Genomic DNA, 23,112 nt, shown 5'->3' with positions numbered 1-23,112 from the left:
ATAACTACATGTTAGAAGGAAGAGAGACTCGAGTGAGTGAGAAAAAGAATGGTGGGAGATGAATTGTATATATGTAACCGGTATACATATGTATTTGTATGTATTTATTTAACAAGCGAGACTGAGAGAGCGAGGAGAGAGACGAGCGAGAGAGGCAGAGAATGGAGAGACAAATTATTTTGTATTTGTCATATAATTGTATATGTATATATATGAGTTGTATTTGTGTATGTATATGAGAGGAAAGAGGCGAGATAAAGGAGAGAGATGCACATAATTATAGCTAAAAAGGGACTGCAAGTGATAATTAATTCAAACTATAGCTATGTTAGCTAATTAACTAGTATATATTTGCTAATTCGCGTAATTTTCTCAATTTGTTATGCAATATTTTTTAGCGAGACTTTTTTTCTACAAATAAATATATCTTTTTCATAAAACCAAATAAAGTATAAGCTCTCATATATTTGCATACGATTATCACTCAAATAAAATGTGGATTAATATCATGTAAACAAAATTTTCTTTCATAAGTCATAGTAAAAGGGCAGTAAAGAATTACTCATAAGTTGACAAACAGACAAAAAATGAAAAGAAAATCCTTTCTTGTAGTAGGAAAATATCGTATAGATTTTTTAAAAATCAAATGAAATCGATTACTATCAAACCAAAAATATGAATTATATTAAATTTAGTTCAACCAAAAACTAATTTAAATCGAATTATGAACCTCCCTAGTTGAAATCGAAACTACATAGAAATACTAATTAATCATAATATTTTCCTACCAAAAAATTAATCATGATATTTCATAAATAAGGCAATTAAAATTATTTTTTAAAAATAATAATTATGCGACACTAGAGAATAAATAAAAAGCAAAAAAATTACATAAATACTAAACTAAGATATCAACTATTATATCTCTAAATTTTTTGATTACATCCCATATAATCTCTCAAAAAAATCCTCCCCCCTAAATATATCTCGGAAACATCTTCCCCCGCTCGATACATCATATACATTCTCTCGTTAAGTCATTTATCATTTGCAATGTATCTCACATAAAATATAAATTTTTTGTAATTGATGAAACTTTCGAGATATAACGTAGTTAGCCCTAAAATGTATGAAAAATTCTTATTAGTTTTTCTTTTGAAAAAATAAACAAGAAAGAAAATAAGGCGTTGACGAATCAGGAGAGTCGGATCCTTTCCGACCCGAAACCGAGTGATTACCCACAACTCCCCCTCCGTCTCCTCGGCCTCTTTTCCCTGTAGCTGAAACCCTAATCAGATAGTAAATTTGTTTGAAGTTTAGCACAGTTTTAGGGGAAATTGATAGGAATAGGCAGAAGGAAGATGACTGTATCACTGTCGACACTCCGCAATGTGTTACCCTTCTCCAGGCTCTTCAGGTAAATTCTACATCTCATTGCTTATTCGGCGGCGGTAGCTAATTTGTACCTAGATGATATGGAATGTTAATTATTTTGGTCATTATTGATTTATTTATGCTTTGAAATCTATGAGTTTAGTGAAGTATAGTTGATTCTGGGCGGTTTCAAATCTATGGATCTTTGAATATTGAAATATTTTAGCATTTGCAGGAAATTAACATGAATAGAGATGGTAGAATCAAACTAATTTTAATACTAGATCGATATATAGGCTTTGTAATTTTATCATTTTTCTTGATGAGTCTATAATTAGATTTGCTTGACTGTTTCTCGATTGTTAGTTCGGTGACCACTGTTTACAAGGAATGTCTTTGATTTTCTCTTCGAAGTTTGGAACCAATCGAAGTTTCTATTTTGTAAGTTTGGCTTTATTTCTATATGAACGGTATGTTCGTCTTCTGGTGAGATTGGAAAAAAAGAATAATCACATTTTGAAGCTATATGCAAGTATTTTCCCTCCGTGATATTTTGGTCATATTGTACTTTATTTGCTGATCCGGTAATTGTATTTGATCGTTGTACTGCATTTTTAGCTGTATTGGTGGCATTGTTCAGAGATTCTCTCAAGTATATTCAGCCCAATTCATGTGCACAATTTGTAGGACTTCGATGCAGGAATGAAAAGAATAAAAAACATAGAGACTTGAGAATTAAAATGAGCCCGACTGTAGCCAAATGCATTAAGAGGATTCATATGCCGATTCCAACTCGTGTGCAATGGAGGCATATTTGATTGATTGATATTACGCTTGCTATGAGCTTGATCCTTATATATTGACTTTGATCCCTTTCCATGGCCTCCCTAACACATTATTCCGTATATTATAATGTTTAAGCAACTAATCAATGAAGATAGAACATCTTAGAGCTAATTCTCCAATACATAGCCTTGTAAATGTTCAAATTGTTACTACCCAAGCACGTGACCTAGTGGTCAATGAAGTGGGTTGAGGACCATGAAGTCTCAAGCTCAATCCCCAAGAGAGACAAACGCATTAGGTGTCTAGGATCAAACTCTCCATGAGAAGATTCATATTTGCATTACTTATAGCTTTCTTGTTCGTAGACCAAGAGGATTTGGAATTGTCTTTCATTCCAAAGCATAACTTGTATTCATGAGCTTGGGCAGAGTTATCTGGTACCTGCACTGGTGAGAAGTAGCTGGTACCCAGTGGAATTAGTCAGTGTGGCACAAGCTTGGACCAGAACCACATTTATGAGGAAAAAGGTCCAAGTGTTGGGAGTTCTATATCTTACAGAAAACAATGTGTATGGCAGTTTAATACTATTATAACATAGAAGTATTCTTTTCCTTTTTGGTTGAGAGAAGGTGCCAACTTCTGTTGTAGGATTACATTAGTTAATTCATTTGATATTTGAAGAGTAAGTGAAATTTTAGAACTTATCAAACTCTTGAGAATTACGGAGTTGTTATCAAACTCTTGAGAATTACGGAGTTGTGTTATCAAGAAACGAGAAACTCTTGTTTCTATTTAGCAATTAGCATGACCGTTGGTGTTTTCTTGTTCTTTGTTATTATTTATTGATTGAAGAGTAGGTATCTAAATGCAGATTGATAGGAACGTGCGCTTCAAAGCACTCTTCAATTGGATTTTCCTAATATTCTCTTTTAGACCAGAATGAGACACAAAGATCAAATTGTGAATATGAATTTCCATGTCTTTCAGCATTATTTTGGTGTTTGTTTTAACAGGCAACTGGAGCTGGATATGGAAACTGTAGTTAAGGTACTACAACCTGGTCCACTAGGCATTGTGGAACACAAATTTTCTGCTGAGGAAATACAGAAAGCCAGTGACACCGTTAAGCATGCAGTGAGTAATTGGCGTAGGCAGGCTAACATTGAGAAACATAGCCCCATCATGAAAGATTTTATTGATGTATGAGAGAATTGTTTCTTCATTTGCTGTCAATAATCTCATGAAAAGACAATAGTGTAAATTTGTAATCTCAATAGAAATAAACTATAGTTATACTTATGACTAAAGCTCTAGTCGTTCTGTTTCCCAATCCATTGTCATTGCAGTGTATGAACTGCGTATTGACAGTATAGAATATTGTTGTTGTATAATGCACATAGTTGTTCCTGTTAATATTGTTCCTTGAAGACTACTGCATATATAATGCAGCAAAACGAAAAGATGATAATCAAGATATCAAATGTGAGGGCAGTTTTTGCCTGATTACTCAGCTCCATGTTCCTTCCACCAAGTCGATCCACCATGTCTGGAACAGATTCCCAGTTTTCTACTTCCAGCATGCGTGGATCTTGCAGCCTCATTTTCATTTTCTCTGCTTCTCGACTTGCTGTCTCCTGAGCTAGTGTCCAATCATAGAATCGCCGTTGTTCCTCATCACTCAGGACATCATAAATTTCTCTTAGTTTCATAAATTTCTCTGATGCTGCTCTTATAGGAAGATTAGTTGTGTCTGGATGATACTCCTTTGATAGCCTCCTATATGCAGCTTTAATTTCCTCTAGATCAGCTGTTGCAGATACTCCCAAGAACCTGAATTTGAAACATTAGAATTATGAACTGTGAGCCACACATTAAGAGATAAGATGAAGATAGCAAAGTAGATAATGAAGACTAACTGGTAGTGAGAATTAGCTGAACTGTTGAGGAGGTCTGAGAATTTTTCATCAAAGAGATTCTTTTCGTCTGTTTTGATTCGTTCTTGTGTGGACCGTGACTTACTCTCTCCTACCCATCCTTCATCTTCGTTTTCCCAGTGAATTCTTGTGTCAACACCAGGAGGAGCACGTTGTCGCCCAGTAGCCCCTTCTTCTTTTGCATAAACTTGTAAGCCAACACGGCGTCTTCTTTGTTTTGTTGTCAACCATCTGGTATCTGTTCTGTGCTCATTATTGGTTTGGTTCCTTGTAAGAAAGGTGAATGGAGCTGGTGGAGCTGTTGCTGACGCCATGGAATTGGAAATTTGTTTTGTGTCTGATTTGAGTAGTCTTAGAGGGAGGGGCTTTCTCATCACCTTGTCTTTCTGTGTGGTTGAGGAAATAACTAAACATTTTGTTTGCTTTTTTGTCTACATTTGTGAAATATCAATAATTTTGATTTTTGACGTTTGTACTCTTTAACTTCAAGACAATTTATATACATTCTTTAAGGTACTAAAAAAATTATAAAAGTAAGTTGGACAGGTTGAGTTATGATCCACGTTTTAGTCCATTTCAGTCCAAGTAACTTTTGGGCGGATCAATGACCTGTCTATTTATTAACTCAGCTCATTTTTAACCCGAACAAATTCAGTCTTACCCGCTCATTGCCACCTATAAATACAATCATACTCCTTGGGAGTTGGGTGGCAAAAAGAATGAGTTTGTGAGTTAGTGTTCGGAACGCAACACACCCCTTGTCTCTATATTTTCCTTTTTATATAATTATCATGATATTCAAGTTAGCTGACATATATTTAAACTAATTTTATAGGATGAGCTAACTCGTAACTTGTTTTTTGAATTGTTGAAGTGGAGGTCAATGTAATTTATTTTCTTTTTTGTGGCAAATAAAAGAGAGCCAAGTTGTTCTTTTAACCCTTTTTAAATCTATCTTGCTTTCAATTCACAAGGCAGGATCATTATACAAATATCACATATTTTACTTTTTTGAATAGATTCCGAATTTACAAACTTTAAATCCTGGATTCACATCTCGAGGAAACACAACTTCATACTCAAGCATCTAACAAAAATAATTAAAACAGAATGACAAGTCATGTTGAAGTATGGCATTGTATATAATTTATTATTACAATGCTTAAAGATACATTAAAAGACACTTGTTTGAGAAAACAGAGTTTTCATTGAGCATACTAAATAAAAGATGCTCAATTCCACAAACATTAAGAAAAACCAAACTTACAAGGTGTTAATATGCACTTTCTACATGATATATTGTAGTTTTACTAGCGTGAGTCTGAACTAATCATGCCAGTAAATTTCGCATACTAGATATGTAAAGCAAAAAAAAAAGTGTATATATATATATACACACTATAGCCAAAGAGCTTTAGCTTTCATGAGTAGAGGAACAAGATTTCCCTCTAGATGAAGACTCATAATCTCATTGGCACCGCCAATTAATTCTTGTCCAATAAACACTGCTGGCACGCTAGGCCTTCGGCCTAGCATCAGCAGAGCTCGCTCCACTTGTAGCCCATTGGGAAGTTCATCCAATTCATATACAGTTAAATTAGCACCAAAACTTGATATAAGTGTCTTTATAGTGTGACACATACAACACTTGCTTTTGCTAAACATAACCACTGGCTTTTCAGCTACCATTTTTTTCAATGACTCCATTTTTAATTAATGAAAAAAAAAGATTAATGTAATATAAGAGAATTGATAACTTGTTGAATTGATGATGAATTTGAAACTCTTATTGAAGCTATTTATATACTAATAGTGACTTGTGAAGATTCAATATGCTTCCTCTAAACCCCCCCCCCCCCCCCCCCCCCCACCCAAATAAATTAAAGGAAGGAATAATTTTTTAGATAAGGAGTTGATACTGTTAGATAGCATTAGAAGTTCTTGATACTGTCTTAAAAGTGTACCAAAAATATATATATAAAAAAAAAATCCACCATAAAGTATGGAGGCTAGTAAGTGAACTTTGTTACATATCTACATATTTTTTTTCCAATTAAGTTCCAATATAAATTCTTCTTCTAATTAAACACATGGGTTTTACAATCAATAAATTATCTCTTTTTTGGTTAAAAACATGTATATACACTAATTCAAAAATAACTTTTAACGAAAGTAAATAAATATATTAGTAAAGAGTGTTAAAGTTTTTATCGACATTAGTTAAGTGCTATTAAATCCAATGTTACTAAATGCTATAAAAAAAATACTAAATTATCACTAAAAATACATATTTAATAATAATTAAATAATTATCTTAATTAATTACCGCTAAATATCTTCCTCGTATTGATAAGGATATTAATGGAATTGACGATGTTGCAAGGAAAAAGGTGTTTAATTTTATCTACTAATGATATTCTTATATTCCATCTCATTTTTTTTTTGTTTTTTGGAAATGATTAAAAAAAATTGGTTTACCCCTTTAAAGCAAATAATGGTCGTTATTCGTTTGAAGAAAGGAAATTAATTAATAGGGTCAAAAAATTAATTATATAGTAACACGTTGCACCAAATGTTGGCCTATGACATATTCTCCACTAAGTCTATTTCAGAATCATAGGAGAATTACAATAATTCACAAAAAATAATACAATGAATCTATCTTGAGATAAAAAATTAAAAATATAGTTTGTCTTTTACCTCATTTTTATTACTAATTCAATGAAAGTTTTGTCAAAATTAGTACTAATTATTATTACCAAAATAAGTTATTTTTTCCTACCAAAAGGTAGAATAATAAAAAAGGATTAATTAATTCAAAATAAAATAATTAAAATGATAAAACTACTCATGATTAGGTCTTTAAACCTTTTTTAAAAAGTTAAATTGAGGGAGTGATTTTTCGTTATGAAATAATTTTTCTTAAAAATTATGTTGCATATTTTTAAATATAACAAATCAAACAATCAATAAATACTAACATCAAAATAACTAGTTCTAATATAACTAATTAATTTTATTATAACTTATGACACGAGTAAACTAATTAATTATAATTCGTATATTTATTACTTCGGATTTTAAACTTTCTTAATGATAATTCTGATTACGCCTATGTTTATTGACAAATCGATCCCTAATTAACAGTATTATATTTGTTCTTATCATCATGTGATTCTTTTGATCATTTTAAGATGCTAACTTAGGCATTTCATTAGGTCGGTTATTTTGTCTAGAAAAAGTTGTCCATACTTTTGATTATAAAAAACTTCATATTACTAATAATTAAGTGGTGGTGACCAAAACTCCACTTAATTAAAAATATTTTAAAAAGAGTAATTAATAGTTGCAAAGATTGAAGATTCTTTTCCTAATCAAGAGGTTATGACTTATTATGAGATTGAGACTTTGAATTTTTATTTTTTTTTGCTTTTAGCATATGAATAAAGTTTAATTAAAATTCCCATCATGGATAAGTCAACCAAAAAGAAAAAGATTGTACTTGTTTATGTGGAGGATGATTAAGATTCTAGTCTTGCAGCTTTAGGTGCAGTTGAAAATTTTTATATAGAATAGCTGCTAATGTATATCTTAAAAGTAAAATTGTTGGAGGCATAAACTTCATCAAGTTTGGCCTAGAAAATTAAAATTGAAATTAATATATATAAATATATAAAATAAAATTTACGACCTTCATACCCTCTTGTTTAAGTTATGTTGTGAGCTGAAGTTGTATCATGTCCCATTTAATTACCTTTTTCTTATACTTTTTTGACCTACCTCTACCACTTTTCGTACCCACTATATTCAATCTGTCACACCTAGTCACTTGGATATCTACATATCTTTTTTTCACATTCTCAAATCATCTCAACCTCGCTTTTGTATTACTCAACCTGTCCAGTCCACCATGGAGGTTACTCCTACCCTATCTCGGACATTCTCATTCCTAAACTTACTTTTTCATAGTGTGTCCAAATATACATAGTAACATACTCTCTCCGTCCACTTTTAGTTGTTATGGTTTCTATTTATAGAGTCAAACTAAAAAAAACTTTAACTAATATTTTAAGATATCTTTTTCATCATATTGATATGCAAAAAATTGTAATTTTGTAGTACTTTTCATATAGTTTTTGAATATCTAAATTTTTCTTTAAATATTGAATTAATGTAATCTAATTTAACTTTTAAAGTTAGTTAAATTGACTTTGGAAAAAGTCCAACATGACAAATAAAAGTGGACGGAGGAAATATTCATTTTCACAACTTTTTGAAATGAATTTTTTTTTGATTGGCTAACACACTGACCTATACAATAAACTTGGTCTAACCACCACATTGTATAAAATTTACCTTTAAGTTTTGGTGCTATTTACCACGCAAGACTTCAAAGGCTAGCCTCCATTTCATAATCCACGTCATATCAATATGATACGTGACACGTCATGGATCTCTCCATTTTCTTGGATAAAGAAATCAAGACACTTTAAATTTTCTCTCTTGGGGATAACACGTGGATCATGCTCACCTCCACGTCTACCTCATGCATTGCATCACTGAATTCACACTCAAATATTTTCTTTTGGTCTTGCTTAGTCTTAGACTAGAGTTATCTTCATATCTCCAACCTAGTTTTGACTTTATTACGAGTCTCATCTATCCGTACTATGTCATCTACAATAACATATACTATATGATACCTCACTTTAAATATGTCACGCCAATTAATTCATCATTAAGGAAAATAGAAACAAGTTAAATATTGGTCCATAGTGCAATCCCATCTCGATAGGAAAGTATTTCGAGTCTTCTCCCAATATTCTTATCTGATCTTAGATTTATTATACATATCCTTCACCGCTCTAATGCAATTAAGCTACATATATATCTCTAGCCTCCAGGCATCTTCAATCCACAAGCATCTCCATAGGATTTCTCTTGGGACTATATCGCAAGTCTTTTCAAGGTCAACTAACTCCATATATAGGTCTTTTTATCTATCCCTCTATTTCTTTGCTAGTCTCATTGGAAGATAAATGACTAGTGATATATAGTGATAAATGATGATGATTGACGGGCATCAAAATGGCATAAATTTCAGTAAACTTGGCCTAGAAAATTCAACAACTAATATATATACAGAAAATATATCTTTACCTTTTATGAAAGAAGATAGATTGTTTTCGGAGTACCTCAATCAAAGTGCACCAAATAAAAGTAATTATGAAAAAGAAAAGTGATAGTAAAGAAAACATGACGACCAATAAGGATAGCAGTACAAAACATTCAAAAGAGGAATAGCAACAGTACATTAAAATAGTGGAGTAACCGAAGCACAAAAAAATACCAAATGATAAGAAATATTAAAAGCAAGACAATACGCGATACAGTGTTGCATATTACCATCAAGGTTTAATTCAGTCGAAAAGCAAGACAAACTCAACTACCTACTCACCTTATTTTATATTTTGTGACATTTATAATTACATGTCTGAGATCGTGTCCTCGATAGATGAAGCTGCGTCATGTCCATACTAATCAAATCTCCCGAATACTTTCTTGATTTACCTCTACACCTTATTGTACCTCTTATATCCAACATATTACACTTCCTCACTGGGGCATCTGCACATCTTCTTTTAACATGTTCAGATCACCACAATCCGCATCACTCAAACTTGTCCACCATGAATGCTATTCCAACCTTGTTCAGTATATCCTAATTCTTAAACTTATTTCTCCTAATTAATATGTTCATTTCACAACTATTGACACCATTTGTAAGTTTTCTCTCCTCACAAGATGAATGGATTTTGTAGTTGATCATCATAACATGAATTCAAGTGGGTTCTCGAAAAACCTATACATTTTTATAATTTTCTATGTGAGATTTATGCATAATTTTAGACGTTGTAAATCTAAATGCATATTTAAAAATTAAAATATTATATTAAGATATTGATACAAAATCATTAAGTTATCTATTTTCTAAACATTTAAATACATTAAGTTATAATATTAATTTATCTAATACTAATACAATAATTCTATTTTTTAAATAAAAATTATATGATAGTTGATAATACCAAGATGATTGTGAATGTCAACTAGACTGCCTTGGTCGATAATGGTGGTTGTAAGTACATAACTAGTGGCAATGATGACTGAGAATAAATATTAAAGGTGGTGGTTGATGGTTACATTTAGTTACGAATAATAATTACGATAAAAAATAGTGATATATAATAGTGATAGCAATAATTAGCATGGAATAGCACGTAGCAAGGGTTGATGCTATAATTATTGTTAAAATGCTAGTTGACAATGATGAATATAAATATCGATACTAGTAGTGACAACAATTAATTATGGTGATCGATGATAACGATAATTAAGAGGTGAAATGATGGTTGGTGTGTTGATAATTAAGGAAGAAAATAAAAACAAAAAATAAAAAAGTAGAGAATGATCAAATCTTTTATTTTTGTTAGCCTTAAAAGAGCTGTGTCAACAATTGGCATCTCATGGGGTATTGATGCATCATATCTTTTTGTCTTTGATGATAACTTTCAAATTTTATGTGACCACCAATGAATAAAAGAAGATGGAACTTAGGAATGTTTCATCTTTAATTTGTAACCTTTTATTCATGCACTTTCATGTCAATCAATACTACTTTACATACATCAATAACAAGTGTTAGCCTTGTACAATTAGATGGGGTGAACTCAACCTTCATCGATCAAAATGCTTCACTCTTAATTAGAGATTTTAGATTCGAGTCTTAGATATAAAGAATTATAGAGTTGACGTGATTTATTACTTTCTTTGTACACCCCTAATAGTGATACTGTTTTTAAATTTTCTACACGGTGTTTCGTACTTTTGAAGCCTGACTAAATTTGAATCGATCGAGTTCGAAAGTTTCATATTAAGGATAAAACGCTCTCTAACAAAAATGACTTTATATTTAGGAGCACTCAAATCTAAAATATTTTATTAAAAATAAATATACATTTATCGCTTCACTACGATTTTCGTCGATATAAAAATTATAGTAAATGATAAAAGTCAACTTTTCTTAAATTCTTCTAGAGAGCTCATAATATGTCAGGAATTGGCATCTTATAGAGGAATTGAATACATACTAAAAGTCAACTTATTTTTAGGTAGATGCATGTAGAGCTGTATGTCAGTTATCGTATCTTCAAGTATTGATGCAACCCTTTTTTTAAAAAATGAAACAAAATAAATTCTTTGATGATAATTTCAATTGAAAAAGAGGAATAATTTCATGTTTAAATATCCTCAACACACTTTATGACATCAATCAAAATCTAGGTTTTCTCTAAATTATCTTTTTAGAGTATTTTCAATTAAGATTTATCGGACATGATTTTTAATCTTTTAAGATAAAGATAAGAGTTGAGTAGATATTATTCTTTTTTAAAATATTTATTTACAAAGGTATGAAAAATATTTTGAATTGAGAATCTATCGAAATCAACCTTCTATTTTCAAGGCAGAGATATATAAGATTTGCATGTACATTATATGTGCCGAATTTCATTTATCAAATTACAATGAATATTTTAATATTTGTTGTTATTATTGTTGTAAATTTTCAGGATATTTTTAAGGTTCATACATCTAATGAATAATCTGCTCCAAATTACATATATTAACCTTACAATATCGAACTTTTAAATTCATCACCCCTTATTTTTTTGGGTACATTTGGAACAATTAAACAAATTACTTAATATTTTTCCATAAGTTATTTGATTTGTGTGTGTTAAGAGAATAAACTTCATTTTCAAGCCGCACATTTTCCAAAATAGTGAAGTTTCTTTATGTTTGTGGTCTTCACTCATAAAAACGCGCCCATTGATTTGCTTATCGGAAAAATGATAAATATATTTCGAATTATTTTAAATGGTATATAAATATTTTTGTCATATTTTCAGACATTGTGTTACTGTTATTAAAAAAATAGAGTATATATGTCCTTTTTCTCTAACGGAAGATTAAATAGGGACACATGGTAAAATCTTTTTCATCGATCCAATAATTAATAATGTCGAATCGATGGATAAAATTATGATACGTGTATGTTTGTTAGTATAAAAGGTATATATGCTCTAGTTTTATTTTCCAAAATAGTGAATTTTCTTTATATTTGTGGTCTTCACTCATAAAAAAGCGCCCATTGATTTGCTTATCTATAGAGGGGGAAAATGATAAATATATCCCGAATTATTTTAAATGATATATAAATATTCTTGTCATACTTTTAGACATTGTGCTACTGTCATTCAAAAAATAGAGTATACATGTCCTTTTTTCTCTAACGGAAGATTAAATAGGGACACATGATACAATCTTATTCATCGATCCAATAATTAATAAATGTCGAATCGATGGATAAAATTATGATACGTGTATATCTGTTAGTATAAAAGATATATATGCTCTAGTCTTTGAACGACAGGGACACCAATATCCCAAAAATATAACAAAAAATATTTGTATATTATCATTACAATAGTTTTAAGATATATTTATCCTTTTTTCCATTTCTAGATGTATATGATCGTGATTTGTGGCATTATTCACTTTCAATTAGTATCTACAATTTTTATTAAATATCATAATTAAGCATTGAAAAAGTCATGATCATTATTAGAAACAGTCAAACTCCATGTCATTGATTTTGTATTAGAAAAACTCTAACAAGGGCTATCTCGTGCCTTACTATCTTCAAATCGATTGTTATACAAAATTAGTATACAATAAAAAAATATCCTTCATGCCTCATAAAATTTCCAGGTCGAAATCGAATTATAAGGTTTGGATTTAAATGGAGTGTTTACACCATAATCGTACCATTTTATTGTTTACGTTTCAAACTTTTCCCAGTTTCTTGTAACAAACAAGAAGTCGTTTCTGATAAACCTATTTTTGTATATTAATGTATAGCTGACATATATATATATATATATATATATATATATATATATATATATATATATATATATGTTAAATTAAAAAATATATGACATATAGTAGTGTATATGATATATATACATTTTGTATTGATGAAAAATATGACTAATATGGATCTTTTTCGGTTACATGTCATATTTCCCATTGCGTATATTTTCATGCATATTTTTTTTGTGTGTATATTAGTGTATCACCTACATATCATGTATATTTGTGTATATCCATGCGTGTTATACAATAAAAATATATTATAGTTTTTACATTTACACCCGACACAAGAAAATAAGTTAGAAATTCACTGCCGAACACACCATTAAATATCGCTCTTACAAATACTTTTAATAATTTATCAAACATAACAATATTTTATAATTTATAATAATTATACAAATCAATAAGGAGTATTTTAAAACTAACTTTCCTCCAAAATTAAATATATCCTTAATTATCAAACGTAACATCTTACAATTTTAATTACCTTTTTTCATATGCTAAAATGCAAAACAATGAGCTCCAAAAAATAAATCTCAAGTCTCTATCTCATAAAGTCATAATCTTTGAAAATGTGTTAATTAAAGAATCTTGATCTTGCAACTATCAATAATTAAATATAATAATTAATTGAGTAATTAATATGAAAAGAATGGACATCTTTTTCTGTCAATGAAATAACCGACCTAATAAAATGCCTAAAGTAATTAAGCATCTTATAAAACGATCAATAGAATCACATGATGATAATTAGGAACAATATAATACTATTCATTGTAAATTATTAATATCTTAATTCTCCTATGATTGTGAATTAGTGGAGAATATCTCATAGACCATCATTTAGTGCAAGATGTGTTGGGCAAAATGCTCCATCATTTTCATATTACTTATCATGTAATCGTATTCTGTTAATCTGATATATCTATAAAAAAAATTAATCTTATTTTATTGATTTGTTAAATTAAATAAATATTATGAAATTAAATAAATATTATAAAATATCTATTTTTAAACAGAGATCAAATAAAATAAAACAAAAAAAAAGATAAATCACCTTATTAAACGAATAATAAACATTATTTTCCTTAAAAAGAATAAATCACCTTTTTAAATCATTTCCAAGAATATCATTAGTGGATAAAATGAAATATCTTTTTCCTCATTGCTAAGTATACCAACATGGGTTTGTCACAACACCATCAATTCCATTAATATCCTTATAATACATTTTTTTCTTTTTACAAAAAAAGCAAAAGTTTATTGATTGCAAAACCCATTTTTTTAGACCAAGAATTTAAAAGTTTATGGAGAGGTTATTTAACTGGTGATTTTATTTTTTTTGTAATGAACATAAATGTGAAAATGACAATTTTGACTATTTACTTATTAGTAGCAAGCCAAAGATCTTAATAACGAAATTCCAAAAATATAAATTAAAACGTTGTGTTTTTATGTTATGGAGATTAAATAACTTATACATACAAAGAAAAAAAAAAAAACTATTTCCCCTACTTGTATAGTGTGTTTTCTATTAAAGAATGATAAAGTCTCATACCGGTGGTTAATAAGATGGGTGAACTCCTACTTCTCTATTTGAGCTAGCTTTTGGGATGTGAATTAGACCTAAGACCTAATTCAACATGGTATCAAATCAAGGTCTGTCTCACCCGATGTTGGGGCCCTCAAAAATCAAAATTGCCCACGCACTAGATGCTAAGCACTGGGTGTGAGGTGGGGTATTAAAGAATGACAAAAGTTTCACATCGATGGCTAATGAGATGTGTAGACTCTTTATAAGGGCTTGGACAATCCTCTTCTATTTGAGCTAGCTTTTGGAGGTTTAGTTAAGCCTAAAACCTAATTCAACATTTCCGAGTTAAAAGATATTCAATTAAACACCCTTCCATATCTTATAGCTCTCCTACTCGATGTATTATCACAATAACAAAAGAGACATTTAGCGCGTTTATAGATATCTCATTTCATCAATAATATTTATTGCTAGCAGCAAGCGGCTAACACTTATGACATTGCATTCCGAATGACTATATCCTTTAGCTACATCTATATAAAATTGACTATAATAGATTCAGATTATATTATTATCGCCAAATAATTGCAATAAAATTCTTTATTTGTCGTAGCGTAAGCTCTAGCCTAGAGTAGATAGAACATTTAACTCTCTTTACCATATAACTTATTCTTAATTGGAAAAGAACATGTAACAAAGTTCACAAATTAACCTCCATACTTTATGGTGGATTTTTTTTTAATTTTTTTTTAAAGACAGGGAGTATCAAGAACCTAACAGTTTCAACTCCTTATCTAAAATTATTCTTTCTTTTTAATTTATTGGTGTGTGTTGGTGGTGGGGGTATAAAGGAAGCATATTGAATCTTCACCATGTCACTATTTTAGTTTAGTATATAAATAGCTTCAAAGGGGGGTTTCAAATTCATCATCACTTCAACAACTTATCATTTTCCTCTTATATTACATTAATCTTTTTTTTTCACTAATTAAAAATGGAGTCAGTGAAGAAAATGGTAGCTGAAAAGCCAGTGGTTATGTTTAGCAAAAGCAAGTGTTGTATGTGTCACACAATAAAGACACTTATATCAAGTTTTGGTGCTAATTTAACTGTATATGAATTGGATGAGCTTCCCAATGGGTTACAAATGGAGCGAGCACTGATGATGCTAGGCCTAAGGCCTAGCGTGCCAGCAGTGTTCATTGGACAAGAATTAATTGGCGGTGCCAATGAGATTATGAGTCTTCATCTAGAGGGAAATCTTGTTCCTCTGCTTATGAAGGCTAAAGCTCTTTGGCTATAGTGTATATATATTTACTTTTTTTTCTTACTTTTGGTATACGAAATTTACTGGCATGACTAATTTAGAATCATGTTCAATATGGTGGTCAAACTACACTCCACCTTGTAGAAAGTGCATATTAACACCTAGTAAGTTTGGTTTTCTCAATGTTTGTGGAATTGAGCATCTTTTATGTAACATGCTCAATGAAAACTCTGTTTTGTCAAACAAGAGTCCTTAAGGTTTCTTCAAACATTGTAATAATAAATTATATGTATAATATAATGTTACGAGACTTTTCTAGTCACTCTTATTTAGTTTCTGTTTATATATATTTTTGAATTCAGATGAATCCCTTCTACGTTGGACAGAATTCAAACTAAGAACTTTAATATCAACAAAATTCATGTAGAAATTTCATTAAAATATGAATTCATGGAATGACAAACTAATCTTCTTGAAGCTCATTATTCCTAATTGGGTGATTTGAATATCTTTTTTCTGAAAAAAAATAAGTGGTTTACTCTCTTGAGACGTAGCTTGATTCTGAACTTAGATTCTTAAATTTCATCATGATGGTGATTGGTGATGGTAGCCTTTCTAACTTTATTTGCATTTGATATGTCCATAAATTAGATAGGATTTAATTGATCTTAGCTATGTCACATCAAGATTAAATTTAAGGTTTTAGGTTTTTAAATTTCTTTCAACATAATCACTTTAACTTATTTCAATATCTTTATATAATTTGACATGCCACGCTATCTAAATGATACACAGAAGACAAAAACATTAATAAAAAAGACACTATTAGCTTACGATAGGACTTACTTTCATAAATTTCCGAACAATATAGTATTATAAGGATATAGATTAAAAGATTATTCATAAGATGAAAAGGAGAAGAGCGATCAGACCTGATTCCGACCTGATATATTTAGGTGAAGAATAAATAAATTAAGAAGAGGTAAAAGTCAACTCCTGTATGTCAGGAATACACATCTACTATTGGGGTATTGATGCATCCTCTTTCTCTGGTGACAATTTCAATTGGAAAAAAGGGAATGCTTCATGTTTAAATTGGATTCTCTATGCAAAACACACTTTATGTCACCAATCACATATTAATTGGATTCAATATTTTTAGAGTTGATGCATGCATTAATATAATAAAGAACATGATATATCCCACATGTATTGACCATATGGTATCTACTTTTTAAATTTACGATAATTTGTATAAATCTTATAGTGTTAAGAGCTAATTACATTATTTTTTTATTCTTTTTTCATATTATAACTATTCCTTAAAATTTATGAATTTCAATTACATTAATGGACTTTTCGAATACATCACCACTTAACACGCCATTTAACTAGAAAAACCTTCCAAAATTTCACCACCTTCTTCTTAAAAACAAGTGTCAAGTTCCAATATATTGTATATCAATGTATCTCTGTCTCATATATTTTTGTATATCTATACAACAATATACATTGTCTATTGATGAAAAAGGTGCTGAAATAGAGCGTTCCTGTGATTCAATCCATTTGAGACCAAATATTCAATCTAATCATTTTGATCCGTTCAAATTCAACCCAACTGTTGTTTAACACCCCTAGATCCAACAATGAATTGTCGAGTTTGGTAAACAAATGCGTCGAAGTTTATTTATATTTATAAAAAAGAAAGGGTGAACACTGTTAAATATATATGAAGTGAACACAAATTAAGAAATATATATTACCTTTGAGCTATCTATAAAATATAAATTAAAACTTTCATAAGAAAAATTGAACAAAATTAAGAGAAGTGTCCTAACAGAGAAAGTTACCTCTCTATTGCATATTGGGCTGTGACTGGATCAGGTTTCAGGCTCTCGACATTTCTCCAACATGGGCCTCGAATGTTTATTGGTAACTTACAAAAACTTGCAATATTTACGTATTTTATCAGATTTTAGTGCGGCTAGATACATGCAGATACATGTATATCGAGATATATAAGCTCAAAATTAGATGTAAGTGGATTCACATGTATATGAGATACATAGACAAAGCCCACTCGCCTCTCTCCATCCCATCTGGCACATCTCACTCACATATCTAGATAGTATCCAGATACATGCGAATCACACCGATACATGTATATACTGAGTATTCAATGTTATTCACATGTAACTGAGAGACATAGACAAATCTCACTCGCCTCCCTCTATCTCGCTTGCGTATTAGGTGTCACATATACATGTAAATAACACAATATACATGTATATAATGTGATTCACATGTATCTGACTTGAAATTTAATTAGAAATTATGAAATAATGCGATAAAATATAATCATTTCAAACTATAGAGAGCCTTCCAAAAATTAACAACTAGCTCATTTAAAAACATAAATTCGTACCTAATTTACTTAATACCAAATTAGTCATAGAGAACTTAATTAACTTAAATAAAGATCAATAATTACTCTATATACATCTTACATTACATAATACTAGGTCAATTTTCCTGCATGCTGCATGCAATAATATTGTTGGCTTAATAATCTTTTGAAGAGTTTTTTCTCTAAAGGATCTTTTTAGGCATGCAAAAAAGTAGCATCTCTTTTTCCACAAATAAAAGGGGAAGCAAAGATGCATATATATCCACCTAGCTACTAGCTTAGATTCTTCATGTTTTCTTCTTTTTGGCCTTCTTACTTTGATTCCCAATCTTTCCTTCACATCTAAGGTAACTAATAATGTCACAAAAGTATTTGTATACCCGATATTTACACTAAATTAATGATTACATATTTATATATTCAAATATATACACTGAAAGTATACGACATAGAGTCTATCTCAACCTCAAAAACTAGCTCAGGGAGAATTGCTTAAACCATACTATAGGGACTGACCACTGATTTTTTTCATTCGACGCGAGACTCTTCAATAATTACACATTCTTTCTTAATTAATAATTCATTACATAACCATGTCAATATATGTGGTCTGGCGTATACACTAGATGTTGATAATAAGTTTTTGTCTCTGTATTATAACACAATAATATATTTAGTGTAATCACATAAATAGCGTCTGATGATAATATAGTATAGCTTCAATTAACTTTACTTTCACGGAAATTGAATATATATCAATGTTATATCTGCAATTTAAATTTGTGATCTACAAAAGATTGTTAATATCTATATAATATGATTTTTCGATCGAACCGGGATTATTACATAGACCTTTTCATTGAATAAAGCCCCGCCCATAATCATTCATTACGATAGAAATGAACTTTTAGATCGAACAACGTGTGACATCGTGACACAAACAACTTGCATGGGTCCAAAAGTGAATAAATAAAAGAATATTTATGAAAACAAATTGGATAAGCTCTCATCTTTTACACATCAGCTATATATATACATATTTATAAGATCCTTCAAATAATTTATTGTAGCTTTGTAACATGAAAAATCTCAACTTGGAAGACGTAAGGAATATATATTTTCAATTATTAGCTACTTTGATTCCATAGAATTTCATAATCAAACGTGTAAAATTTTATAGTTTAGAGGAATATTACAACTTTTTAATTTTATTTTAATTTGAATCTAATGAATGAACTTGTTAAGTAGTTATCAGCTGACACTGCTCAAAAATCTTCACAAATAAGTTTTTTATATATTCTCGTATGCATGCATTAAATAATTATAGAGCATATTTTATTCGACATTATTTTTCTACTTTCAGTTACAATGTCTAGGTTGGGCAAGCCGCCTTTCGCCTTTCTAAAGCCAATCGATTATCGGATTTCACCAAGCCAACTACCACTACCTGGGGATTTCTAGATCCGCTCTAAGTATAGCATTAAGATTCTTACGAGTTTGATTCTTTTTCATCAATTAAGTACATTAAAATTCTTTTTTTCATATGAGTGACAATGAGAGTTTATCCCGAAACCTTTGTCTGCTTTGTTATCATATTGAAGTGTGAAACTATTTCATCAAAAGTCTCAAGTTATTAAAAAGAGCATACATTTTTAATAGTTGATTATATGTGCACCAGTTTGAAGTATTAGCTAATTCCAAAATTATTGTATTCTATCATTTGTAATAAAATGGTACGATCACTATTCCATATAGAAAGCGTATAACTAATTTCATGAGATATTTTTATTTATCCCTTCCCGCGTACCAATCGTCCCACTAGTGATAGTTTATTACCAAAAGTTTCTCAATTAATTTATCCAAGTAAATAATTGAAGGAATAAAATCTTATAAACATTGTTTTAATTAGTTTGTACGGACATTGAAGGGGTCAGGTATTATCGTTATGGTCGGTAATCACAAGTGGGCAAAAAATCAAGAACATAATCTAAGTGCTAACACTTTTTATTAAAATAAAATAAAATAATTTTTTTTAATAATTAAGTTCTTTATACTTATTTGATTCCTCTAAATTTAAGAATAAATATCTTTTAAGGAATTTCCTCTTTTTCATTTTTAGCACACTTTAGTATTTTTGGCCTTTTGTCTTTTCTAATAACTACTATATACACAATGCAATCCATATGCTCCCATTCGTATCCTTTTAGTTGTCACGTTTTTTTAGAGTCAAACAGTGAAAACTTTAAGTAACATTTACAAAAAAATTATAGTACTTTCGTGCTTAATTTTTGGATATCTAAATTTTTAATTTAATATATTGAATTAATATAGTATAACTCAACTTTAAAAATCAGTCAAATTAACTTTCGAAAAGCGAAACATGACAACTAAAAAAGAACGAAGGGAAGTAAGTATCAAGAATCCCTTATAAATAACCTCAAACATAACTAAACCTTACAACACTAACATCATCATACTACTCCCTTTTGTTCCACACGAGATTTTTTTCTGTTCTCGTTGAGCTCATCTTATATATATATATATATATATATATATATATATATATATAAACTCAATATGGATAAGATTAGAGATTTGTCATCAAAGAGGGCAGCAGTAATATTCACAAAGAGTTCATGTTGTATGTGTCATAGTATCAAAGCACTATTTTATGAACTAGGAGCAAGTCCAGCAATACATGAACTTGATCAAGATTCAAGAGGCAATGAAATGGCATTGGCATTGAGAAGTTTAGGTTGTAATCCATGTGTTCCTGCTATTTTTATTGGTGGAAACTTTATTGGATCAACAAAAGATGTTATTTCTCTTCATGTTAATGGTTCTCTTAAACAAATGCTTATTAATGCCAAAGCTATATGGTTGTAGCTAATTAAACTAGTTTTCTTTCGCGGGGTTGAGCTGGAGTGGTAAGTAGTACTCATTCATCCTTAACCAAAGGTTAGAGAGTGCTTTAGACTTTTCGGTGCGAATCTAAATTTAGTCGGGCTTCAATGTGAGTACCAGATACCGGATAGGAAACGAAGAAAACTAATTTTCTTTCTTGTCTTGTTGGACTCTAAAGAAAACCATGTTTTTATTATTATTACTATTATAATGAAAATTGTTGATAATTGAAACTATAGTTTTCTCTCTATTCATTTTCATCAATATTGGTATGTCATAATATAATTAGTTATCTTATGTCAAAATATAATAATATATTCTATTAAGTATTAGCAACAGTATATTTCATAAAGAATAAAAATGATTGATTTTAAAAAGTAGAATTTAAAATAATATATAAAATAATCATAAAAAAAAAAGAAGGAAAAACTAGAATAAGAAAAAATAAGAACCAAAGGATTAGGTTATGTTAATTAGTGAGAGATAAATTTAACTTAATTTGCTCACCTATTTGAGCAACTCAATCTAATTAAAAATCTTTTTTTTTAAAATGAAACCTTTATTTATGATTATTAGAAAGAAATATATATTTTAGGGAGTTAAATATCATTTTCAAGTTTTTTTAATATAAAAATTTATAAGTTTCTTGTGTAGTCATGAAATATGAATGTATTAAATCTTATTTCCATATAATCAAGTATTTATTTTAATTTCACAAATGATAAATAATTGTTAATTTTCGGCAACGAGTCTTCTTATAACCACTATAAAAAAAAAATACTACGATATGTATTACAATCAAAATTTAGAAAAGTTCATTATTTCCTAAAAAAGTGATGATATTATTAGTTATGTAGTAAAGTCATTATTAGTTATGTAGTAAAGTTTTTATTCAAATTTTAAGTTTTAGATAAACAATACTAGTAGAACTTTGTTTGGTAATTTAGAATATTGAATTAAACTACTTATAGCTTATTAGTTACAAATAAGATTTTTGAAAATAAGAATCAAGTGATCATATTACAATAAGTGGCTATTATTTTATTAATTTCAAATATCTTTCCCAAATTATATACTAAGATACTGAACTTTTGCATACAAACTATAAACTATAAATACTTATGAATAACTAGTTATTTAATAACAATAATATTTTTGAAAACTTTTGACTCTTGCACCTTCGAATTTCACTAACACACTCAATCAATTTGATGAATTCATCCGATAAATTTATTTTTCTTTATTCCATATCAATAAACCCATTAATAATTATGTATTTCTCTAAAAAGTTATTAAATGCTACCTTATGAAAAAGCATAAATATAAGATCTATTTATTTCTCTAAATAATTATTAAATGCTAGCTTATGATAAAGCAGAATATTATATGTATGAAAATTTCAAAGTGCTCAGGGTTAATCCAATATTTGGATGACTAAGTACACACGTTTGTTGTCCTACTTGTTTGCAAATGGAAATAGTTTAGTTTTCAAATTTTCAACCTAGTCAGTACAATGGAATATTGCATTTGATAAATCATTAGTTTTTATATTTATGTACCAACAAAAAACCATTTGGTAAACTTTATATATGTATTTTGGTCAAGAGAAAAGTCTTGTTAGTATGAGATATATATTTTTATTAAAAAAATTATCACTCACAATTTATTTTAAAATTTTAAAATACTCATTTTTTATGTTTATTAAAACAATGTAATTATGAGTATTCTCAAATAAAATAATTTTCAATTTTTTCACAATCGAATTTAAACTCGAATTTAAGAATCATTGATTGAATGTGTGACTTGCATTTACTGTTTGTTGATATATAAAAAGATACCATGGGTCTATTTTGCGGCCTTTGGGCTTTGATTATGCACTATTCTAATTCCAAACGGAATGCAACAA

General features: G+C 29.4%; 5 protein-coding genes across 5 annotated transcripts; 3 read left to right on the top strand and 2 right to left on the bottom strand.

The window, feature by feature from the left end:
• Window positions 1-1,157: 1,157 nt before the first annotated feature.
• Window positions 1,158-3,573, top strand: LOC104649344 (uncharacterized). The gene is made up of 2 exons (XM_010328303.4): window positions 1,158-1,417; window positions 3,174-3,573. Exons 1-2 carry the CDS (start codon window positions 1,362-1,364, stop codon window positions 3,364-3,366), a joined length of 249 nt encoding a protein of 82 aa, XP_010326605.2. The 5' UTR covers window positions 1,158-1,361; the 3' UTR covers window positions 3,367-3,573.
• LOC101257008 (NAD(P)H-quinone oxidoreductase subunit T, chloroplastic) lies at window positions 3,323-4,845 on the bottom strand. The gene is made up of 2 exons (XM_004247405.5): window positions 4,077-4,845; window positions 3,323-3,990 (listed from the first exon to the last, which is right to left on the bottom strand). The coding sequence occupies exons 1-2, from the start codon at window positions 4,466-4,468 to the stop codon at window positions 3,570-3,572; spliced, it is 813 nt and encodes a 270-aa protein (XP_004247453.1). The 5' UTR covers window positions 4,469-4,845; the 3' UTR covers window positions 3,323-3,569.
• Window positions 4,846-5,369: 524 nt separating this feature from the next.
• Window positions 5,370-5,848, bottom strand: LOC101257598 (monothiol glutaredoxin-S2-like). Its single transcript, XM_069288922.1, has one exon. It carries the CDS (start codon window positions 5,799-5,801, stop codon window positions 5,493-5,495), a length of 309 nt encoding a protein of 102 aa, XP_069145023.1. The 5' UTR covers window positions 5,802-5,848; the 3' UTR covers window positions 5,370-5,492.
• A 9,542-nt stretch (window positions 5,849-15,390) lies between these two features.
• Window positions 15,391-16,217, top strand: LOC101257895 (monothiol glutaredoxin-S2-like). Its single transcript, XM_004247407.5, has one exon. It carries the CDS (start codon window positions 15,623-15,625, stop codon window positions 15,929-15,931), a length of 309 nt encoding a protein of 102 aa, XP_004247455.2. The 5' UTR covers window positions 15,391-15,622; the 3' UTR covers window positions 15,932-16,217.
• A 4,555-nt stretch (window positions 16,218-20,772) lies between these two features.
• Window positions 20,773-21,456, top strand: LOC101258188 (glutaredoxin-C11). The gene has a single exon (XM_004247408.4). It carries the CDS (start codon window positions 20,880-20,882, stop codon window positions 21,186-21,188), a length of 309 nt encoding a protein of 102 aa, XP_004247456.1. The 5' UTR covers window positions 20,773-20,879; the 3' UTR covers window positions 21,189-21,456.
• The last annotated feature ends 1,656 nt before the right edge of the window (window positions 21,457-23,112 follow it).

This window comes from Solanum lycopersicum, chromosome 9, assembly GCF_036512215.1.
Source record: "Solanum lycopersicum chromosome 9, SLM_r2.1".
Lineage (NCBI taxonomy): Eukaryota > Viridiplantae > Streptophyta > Magnoliopsida > Solanales > Solanaceae > Solanum > Solanum lycopersicum.
This window is presented reverse-complemented; position numbering and strand designations above follow the sequence as displayed.